We start from the raw sequence: 8644 nt of genomic DNA, 5'->3' as shown, positions 1-8644 counted from the left end.
TATCTAAAATTCGAAATCTGAAACATTGTGTTCGAAATGTCAAATTTAGGACATCATCATCACTTTGACAAATGATTCAAATTGGTCATTGATGTACTCAAAGATAGTTAGTGCAACTGCAACCTACAATGCCTTATCTTTTTCTTTCCTCTTCGTATCATTAATCAATGAAACCGGCAAATGGGAGCCCATTGTATTGTATGTAACGCGATATTTTAGATATTGAAAGAAGATATGCAAAAATGTCTCCATCTTGACCGTTCATCAAATCCAACTAGACAATAATATTGTTGATTAAATTAATATTCTTCCAAACTCAAGAGAAGAAATAGTCGGAATAAAGTTTGAATTCCCTTCACGCAACCCTAAACACTTTCAATCACACGTCTAATTGGGCCACTTTTTCAATTTCTCCCCAATTTCTCGTCAAACTCCATTACTCCCTTGAAACAATGAGCAACTCCCATAGTTATCTTTGATAAACAAACACAAAAATATGTAAATCAAGAATCAAGATCTTTATCTAATTCATGTTTCCCTGGTAAACTTTGTGTTAATATGTCTTGGTTGGACAGTCTACCTGTAAAAGCATTAACTTTTTTCCCCCAAAAACTAAAATCTTGACCAAACCCACTTCAATTTCCCCTTTCCCACTTTGATTTTCTTCATATCCATCCAAGAAAATTGGTTGGGGATTCAAAATAAATTCACAAACAGGTATAAATATAAATCTTCTTTTTTAAACAATTTAACCACATGCTCATTCCTCTTTATCCAAAGTATAGATGTGTTGTGTTGCGTGTTAATTAGGTTTAAGGTATTATGCTATTTTTATGTTTTGATCATGGATATTAAGATGCTCTTGCAATTTGTTTTTCAATCTAGTGTTTTCTTGTCCCCTACAATGATGTAATTTGTGGTTTCTGTTTCATACCAATTTTGGGGATCTGACAAGTTTCAAGATTATAAGTCGCCTTTTTGCCATTATTAACCAATTATGGTTTTGTAACCTAGATTTGAGTGTTTGATGGTTGTGTGGTTCTGTTAGGAATCTGGGTCGGGTCGGGTTAGGCTAGGCTGTTTATTTTTGTTTTGATTTTGATTTTAAGCTCAATTTGATTAGCGGTTGTGCATGTCAAATTTACTGGTTTATTGTTTCTTTGATTTTTAGGGTTGATTGATTTTTGTAGCCATATTCAACATCAGGGTGTGAGCTGCATTTTGGGGCAAAGGCTATGTAAGTTCTTTGAACTTTCTATTTTGCAAATTGAACGTTCTAGAATTGAAGATGCTTATATCCTATGATGATCAATATTTACAGTCTAAATCCATCAATATATGAACAATTGCATTATCAGACCTCACAAAGAAAACATAAATTTAACTTGATAACAAAAGATTCACCATAAAGCATTACCAAATTAAAGTGTTGTTCCAAATAATTTAATAGTCTCAAGATTTGACATTTTGTCTTGTATTTCCTAAAAAAGGAATTCAAGAATATCAAGATTTCACATTCTGTCATGTATTTCTTAAACCAATTCAAGAATATCAAGATTTCACATTTTGTGTTGAAATATTTCTTAAAGGAACTCGGGAGTATCAAGAATTGACATTTAATGATGTATTTCTCAAAAGAATTCAGGAATTCAAAAAAAAAAAAAAAAATCAAGATTTGACATTTCGTGTTGTATTTCTTAAAGAAAATTCAAGAATATAAAGATTTCACATTTAATATTGAATCCCTGATCTGATTACCAGAAAATCTTGAATACATGTTCTAACAAAGCCTATTGGGATGGGGACACAACTCATTAGGCATCCCCTCAAAGAAGAGAGCCTCGACATTCCATCAATTCCACCTGGTTTCGAGTCTTTTACACCTTTTAGAATAGACGATAATACCCCCGCATCCACAATTGGTTCTGCATTACCAACAGCCAAAAAAGAACAAGAAATCGTGCACCATGAGGATAAAAAAGTAAAAAGGTCTCTTAGGCGTAAACCAGGGGTAAACTATAGTCAATTTGATTGCACTTCAGGAGACGAGTCTAATTCCAAGACATTCAATCACATTCACATTGTAATCCCTTAAACTTAATTCTTATATTTCTTTTCCACATTTCCATGTGTCCATATATTTGACACGTTATTGATGATACAGGATCAAACTTCAAGATCTCGTGGGGTTACACGTGGGTGTGAAAAGGGTAGCAATTGCCAAAAGGTTTGATCTTTTATTGTAGATTGTAAATCTTTTTGTTTATTTATGTGCTAAAGTTTGAAACTTTTTGTGTTTAGGTCACTGCAAAATGGCATCTGGAAGAAGCTCGGGTGCCTAATCTTTCAGAGGCTCCTGTATTTTATCCGACTGAAAAGGTTAAGATTTAATGGAGATGTTCTTTGTGTATTAAGTCAAAAGGAAACACCATATATAGCTTAACATATTAAGAGGTTGTTTCTTATTGACTTAATGAGCTTAATAGGTTAATCACTTAATCTGGACAGCTACACATGGCTGTTTCTTTTTTACTTAATCTTGGAAAGAATGACTTAATGGGTTAATCCATAAAAACCTGTCTTAATGTATTAAGAGTTAAGACACCAACCATGTACCCTTTTTTGCTTTTTATCCTCCCGACTTCCCTCATGTTAGAATTGATAAGTATTGTGAAAGTTGTTTGTTGGAACTTAGAATGTAAGGGTACAATGGTCATTTAGTCTCATTCGGACAGTTTATTCGGTCTAGAAAAGAAAAGAAACACACCTTCAATTGCTTTACCCATACATGCCTCAATGAAGTAAATGGATTTCATTTTGTTTTCAGGAGTTTGAGAATACTTTAGAGTACATTGCAAGCATTCGTGATAAAGCAGAAGTATTTGGCATATGTCGTATAGTACCACCTTCATCATGGAAACCTCCATGCCCTCTCAAGGAAAAAACCGTGTGGGAAACTTCCATGTTTTCCACTCGTATTCAAAGGGTTGACAAACTTCAAAATCGGGATTCCTTGAAAAAATCTTTCAAAGCAAATCACCACAAAAAGAAAAGAAGGCGAAGAAGCACAAAAGCAGGTGTTGATCAAGATCATGGGACACCTGGTTCTTCGAGTCCAATGGCTCATGATTTTGGGTTCGAACCTGGTCCAAGTTTCACTCTTGATGGATTCAAGAAATATGCGGATGATTTCAAAAGACAATATTTTAGAAAAAATGTGGATGAATCCGATACTAAAAGATCATGTGAACCCTCTATTGAAAACATTGAGGGTGAATATTGGCGTGTGGTAGAGAAGCCTACCGAAGATGTTGAGGTAATTTGTAATTTTCACTATTCATTCACTTTTATCATCATCAATACCCAAATCCCATAAGAATGGGGTGAGAGAGAGATAACAGATACTAACAATAAAGCTGAAAGTAAAAAGGGGACAAAAGTAAAAAGTTAATATCGTACGAAAAGTAATAAAAGAAAAGAAGTAGCAGATACAAGCAATAAAGCTGAAAGTAAAAAGGGGACAAAAGTAAAAAGTTAATATTGTACGAAAAGTAATAAAAGAAAAGAAATAGCAGATACTAGCAATAAAGTTGAAAGTAAAAAGGGGACAAAAGTAAAAAGTTAATATTGTACGAAAAGTAATAGAGGAAAAGACACTAGGACCTAAACTACTTTGTTTACCCTGATTTTAAACCTCCACACCCTCCTATACTTGTAAGTTGTAAATAATTTGGTTTTTTCAATGTAGGTGCTTTATGGAGCTGATTTAGAAACAGGGACATTTGGTAGTGGTTTTCCCAATATGCCCTCACAAGTTGAAGGTGCAGATGAAAAGTACTTAAAATCCGGTTGGAACTTGAATAACTTCCCAAAGCTTCCAGGTTCAGTGCTCTCATATGAAAGTAGTGATATATCTGGTGTTTTGGTTCCATGGTTGTATATAGGAATGTGCTTCTCATCTTTTTGTTGGGTGAGTTAAAAGATATAGCAACAAACTTTCATTAATTTATTCTAACTTATAATAGCATATTAGCATCTTTACTTTCATTTCATATTTTCATCCTATTGCAGCATGTTGAAGATCATCATTTATATTCAATGAATTACATGCATTGGGGGGATCCAAAAATATGGTATGGTGTTCCAGGACAAGATGCCATTAAATTAGAGGAAGCTATGAGAAAGCATTTACCCGATCTTTTTGCACAACAACCAGATTTGCTTCATAAACTTGTAAGTCATAGGTTTGAATGAATCTACATTTTTTAAAGAAAACTTTTCAGAAATTTAAAAGTTCAAGAATTATTTCATTTCAGGTGACACAACTTTCTCCATCAATACTAAAATCTGAGGGGGTGCCTGTGTATCGATGCATTCAAAATCCTGGAGAATTCGTGTTGACTTTTCCTCGATCATATCATTCAGGATTCAACTGTGGTTTTAATTGTGCTGAGGCTGTGAATGTGGCTCCTTTTGATTGGTTGCTTCATGGGCATAATGCAATTGAACTTTATCGTGAACAGGGGAGAAAAACATCAATTTCTCATGATAAACTCTTGCTTGGAGCTGCAAGAGATGCTGTAAAAGCTCAATGGGAAATGAATTTGCTTCGAAATAATACACCTGATAACCTAAAATGGAAAGATGTTTGTGGGAAAGATGGGATCCTATTGAAAGCCCTCAAGGTACAATCTTTTTTGTCATATGTTTGTTATGTATATTATGTTATACAGTTTTTTGTCTTACAAGATTTTCTTGTGTGTAGGAACGTTTGGAAATGGAGCGTGTGATGAGGGATTATCTTTGTAAAACTGGTCAAAAAGCATTAAAAATGGAAGCCACTTTTGATGCCACAAATGAAAGAGAATGCAGTGTATGCTATTTTGACCTTCATCTTTCGGCTGCAGGGTGTCACCATTGTTCACCTAACAAGTATTCTTGCTTGAATCATGCAAAAGAATTTTGTGGGTGTTCATTGAACTCAAAGTTTTTCCTTTTTCGTTATGACATGAGTGATTTGGGGATTCTTGTTGAAGCTTTAGAAGGAAAATTAAGTGCAATTTATAGATGGGCAAAACTTGATCTTGGACTCATATTAACAAACCATGTACCTAAAGATTCGGGTATAAAGTCACCATCCAAAGAGACATTGGTTGTGAAAAATAGTGATGATGTTATTATTATTCTTAGTGATGATGAGGGTGAAAATTCCATCAAAAAAGACAAATCTTGCAAAAGTGATACACTACAAGGTGTGGGTGACATCACTCGTGGGTCCCACCAAGAAATGGTTTCCTCCCAAAAGAATCTTGAGAGATGTAATAGACGTAAAGGTCCTTGTATTGCTAAGGTTGTTAGAAGGTTAAATTGCAATGTTGAGCTTCTTGAATTTGGAATTGTGCAATCGGGAAAGTTATGGTGTGATAATTGTGCCATTTATCCTAAAGGTAAGTTTTTCACTTTAAAAAGATTATGATATCCTACAAGAAAAATGGAATATTAAATGTTTAATTGTGTGTAGGATTCCGGAGTAGGGTTAAGCATATAAATATTCTTGATCCAACAAATACGTGCTACTACATTTCAGAAATCTTGGATGCTGGATGGGATAGACCTATATTTATGGTATATCAAGAATCGTTTTTTTTAATAATTCTTGCTTTTTCACTCGAACCCTTGATGGAAGCTGATATAAAGATTGTTTGTTTAAAGGTTTCTTTGGAGAATTGTGTAAGTGAAGTGTTTATCCATTTATCAGCTGTGAAATGTTGGGATATGGTGAGGGAGAGAATTAATCAAGAAATCTTGAAGCTTCATAAGTTGGGAAGATTAAAGCTTCCACCTTTACAGCCTTCTGGAAGTCTTGATGGCATGGAAATGTTCGGTTTCTCCTCCCCTTTCATCTTGCAGGTAATCTTGAATGTTCAGTTTCTTGATTAACAAAAGTTAAGGGCATTAAAGTAATTGTCTTTTACTACTAATCAAATGTCAAAAAGACTCTTTAATGACCACAAACACAAAGATTTTGTGAACATTGAATTGATGATTTGTTATAATGTTGTTTAACAGGGGATTCAGTCAAAGGATAGGCATCGGATGTGTAAAGAATACTGGGAATCAAGGCCTTTTCACACTCAATCCCATGATGATATGTGTGGGAGTTCATCTGTAAATATTGAAGATCAAAGTAACTCAGGAGATGATACCATTGTATCGGGTTTGTTCAAGAAAGCAAATTTAGAGGAATTAAACGTGTTCATGAGTGTTTTGACTAAGGATGATTCAAATCAGAATAGGGTAATGAGACTCCTCAATGAAGAGATTGTGAAACGACTGAGACAAATTAAAAAATGCTCATGAGTGTTTGGAGCAATGAAGAGATAGTTAAACGACTGACATGACATGATCTAACTAATGTTTTCTTGTTTTGTGAAACGTTTCAATCTTGTGTAGTTAGTTAGTGGTTAGAATAGGGTTTACCTGTTGGTGACAAATGGTAGATATCAAATTTTTGATGGTTGTTGGGTTAATGTTGAGAAATTTGAATTCTTCAGCAAGACCTTGTTTTTTAGACTATGGTGTTGGTTTCTTTGACTCAATTTTACGCTCAAATGATACGACGTGGTGTATGTGTTTCACCCCATTTAAGTAATCTTCTAAATAAATGCATACCTCCATCAATTGTATTGTAATTCTTGTTACAATAGCCAAAAAAATGGATTATGAAGCTAACATACAAGCTTGGACAAGTAGATCACGAGCCATAATATCCAAAATCATAAATTGTTTTTCAGCTTCTTTTTATCGTGCCAAAATATATAAATAGTTGTGCATTATTCAATAGTCATAAACTGTATAAAATTTGATCAAATGCACATTTCCTAATTAACGAATGTGGTATTTGTTTGTGCCTATTTACAAGCTTTGTTTATGAGGTTATTATAAATTTGTAGTGAAATATTTGATTATGTACAGATAGTTAATGCAATAATGCTTCTTTATCCTTCTCCATAAGGTTGTGTACTGACAAAGTGGCTCTATAATTCTGAATATTTGAGTACATAAAACGTTGTTTAAATAGTATGTTAATTAGAAAATAAAGAGTATTGCTTTCACAAAAAGCCCTCTAAATGAAAATTATTCTACAAGTGTATGAATAAATGGAAGAAGGTATAAAACATTATTTATAAAATATGTTAATGAAAAAGTGAAAGTGTAGGTTGTATGGTTCATTGAAGCTGAAATGAAAAGGAAAAAAAGAAGGGAAGGCTAAAGCTGGAAAGCATTGAAAGAAGAAGGGCTGATGGGCATAAAAGAAAAAGATGAAGTATTAAACATATCATTTCCATTTTCCACTCCTAGTATTTCAGAAACGAAAACGAGAGAAATAAGAAAAAGATGAAGTATTAAACATATCATTTCCATTAGAGGGCCTCCGAATTTCGGGACAAATGTATGTATATTTATGATGTTGGTATTTTTATAAAATATATTTTTATGTATTATCATTCTAGAAAATTAGCCATGTCAATTATTTACATATATAATGTGACATTGGTTTGCAATCTTAAAGTCATTTTACTTATGAAAAAAAAAAGTCAAAATCTAATCATAAATTCTAAAATTTATCATAAATTTAAAGAAAATATCTATATCCAAAGAAAAATACAAATTTGTTTCTAATATAAATTCTAGCAAATGATTTCATATTTTATAAAAGACACTTTACCCGAAAAATCTAATTTAAAAAATCAAAATCAAATCATAAATTCTATAATTTATTTTTCCCCAACAAAGTCTCATTTTAAAATGGTTGTCGTCTATAAGGTGAGAAAATAGAATTAAAGTGTGAAAACAATAGCGACTTAAGCTCTTAAAATAGTAAAAGCTCTATATAAACTTGTTAATGAAGACACATATAATTAAAGATCAAAAGTGACGCTGCATATCTAACAGAGTAAGAACCGACAAATTTGTCTTTATAATTGTTATGATTATATGATATCATATATTGGTTAAAGTAAACAACCCGAGCAAACAAATTTAATTTGAGACTATGCGTATTGATGAGACAAAGAGTAGCGTGAGAGCAATTTTTGAGTTTTTTTAATGACTATTGGGAGAATGAGTTTGACAAGGCTAGATTGTGCGAGAGTTATAACTTCTTATTTAGGAATTGATCCGGTGTTTGTTGAAAAAAATATAAAAGAACAATTTAAAGAAAAATACGAAGAGAGTGATGTTAGGTCATCAAAACAGATATATGAACTTTTCACCTCATGAGTCATTCATGATTTAATATTTTTGGTATATAGTTGATCAAACTATTGGTTCATTAGAGGAAAAGTTTGAACAATACAAACAATATGAATATCTTTTTGGCTTCTTATTCAAAATAAAAAAGTTGAAGTCACTAAATACTAGTGTGTTAAAAGAAAGTTGTAAAAATCTTGAAAAAAGTTTGCAAAATTGTCATATCTCAGGCATCAATGCTAATGATTTATTCAACAAACTCAAATTGTTACCAAAACATTTACCACTTGAACATAATAATAATACAGTTAATGGAATACTAAATTTCTTGAAAAAGATAAACACTTATCCATTTTCTTGTCTATCAAACAAAATATTGTTGACTGTTCTC

General features: G+C 32.5%; 1 protein-coding gene across 3 annotated transcripts; it reads left to right on the top strand.

Moving 5' to 3' along the window:
• The first annotated feature begins 352 nt into the window (after window positions 1-352).
• Window positions 353-6571, top strand: LOC145136942 (putative lysine-specific demethylase JMJ16). 3 transcript variants are annotated; one of them, XM_079071059.1, is made up of 13 exons: window positions 353-717; window positions 1172-1237; window positions 1819-2083; window positions 2165-2227; window positions 2302-2379; window positions 2828-3316; window positions 3749-3970; window positions 4072-4233; window positions 4317-4685; window positions 4766-5447; window positions 5522-5625; window positions 5713-5910; window positions 6070-6571. In XM_079071059.1, coding segments are annotated over exons 2-13 (2925 nt in total). In that variant the 5' UTR covers window positions 353-717; window positions 1172-1235; the 3' UTR covers window positions 6361-6571. The 3 variants fall into 3 exon arrangements, with proteins under 3 accessions (XP_078927185.1, XP_078927183.1, XP_078927184.1); XM_079071057.1 differs by having other exon boundaries at window positions 354-717; window positions 1762-2083; XM_079071058.1 differs by lacking the exon at window positions 353-717 and adding an exon at window positions 798-817 and having other exon boundaries at window positions 1762-2083.
• The last annotated feature ends 2073 nt before the right edge of the window (window positions 6572-8644 follow it).

This window comes from Lactuca virosa, chromosome 9, assembly GCF_052849685.1.
Source record: "Lactuca virosa cultivar CGN04683 chromosome 9, Lactuca_virosa_CGN04683_v6, whole genome shotgun sequence".
Taxonomy (NCBI): domain Eukaryota; kingdom Viridiplantae; phylum Streptophyta; class Magnoliopsida; order Asterales; family Asteraceae; genus Lactuca; species Lactuca virosa.
Note: the sequence above shows the minus strand (reverse complement) of the source record. Positions and strands in the feature narration are given on the sequence as shown.

Excerpts from the sequence above, each read along its gene's own strand:
- LOC145136942 (XM_079071057.1), top strand. The coding sequence starts at position 1,799 with ATGGGGACACAACTCATTAGGCATCCCCTCAAAGAAGAGAGCCTCGAC. Across the intron at positions 3,971-4,071 it reads GCTTCTCATCTTTTTGTTGG|CATGTTGAAGATCATCATTT; the intron begins GTGAGTTAAAAG and ends ATCCTATTGCAG. Across the intron at positions 4,686-4,765 it reads TCCTATTGAAAGCCCTCAAG|GAACGTTTGGAAATGGAGCG; the intron begins GTACAATCTTTT and ends TCTTGTGTGTAG.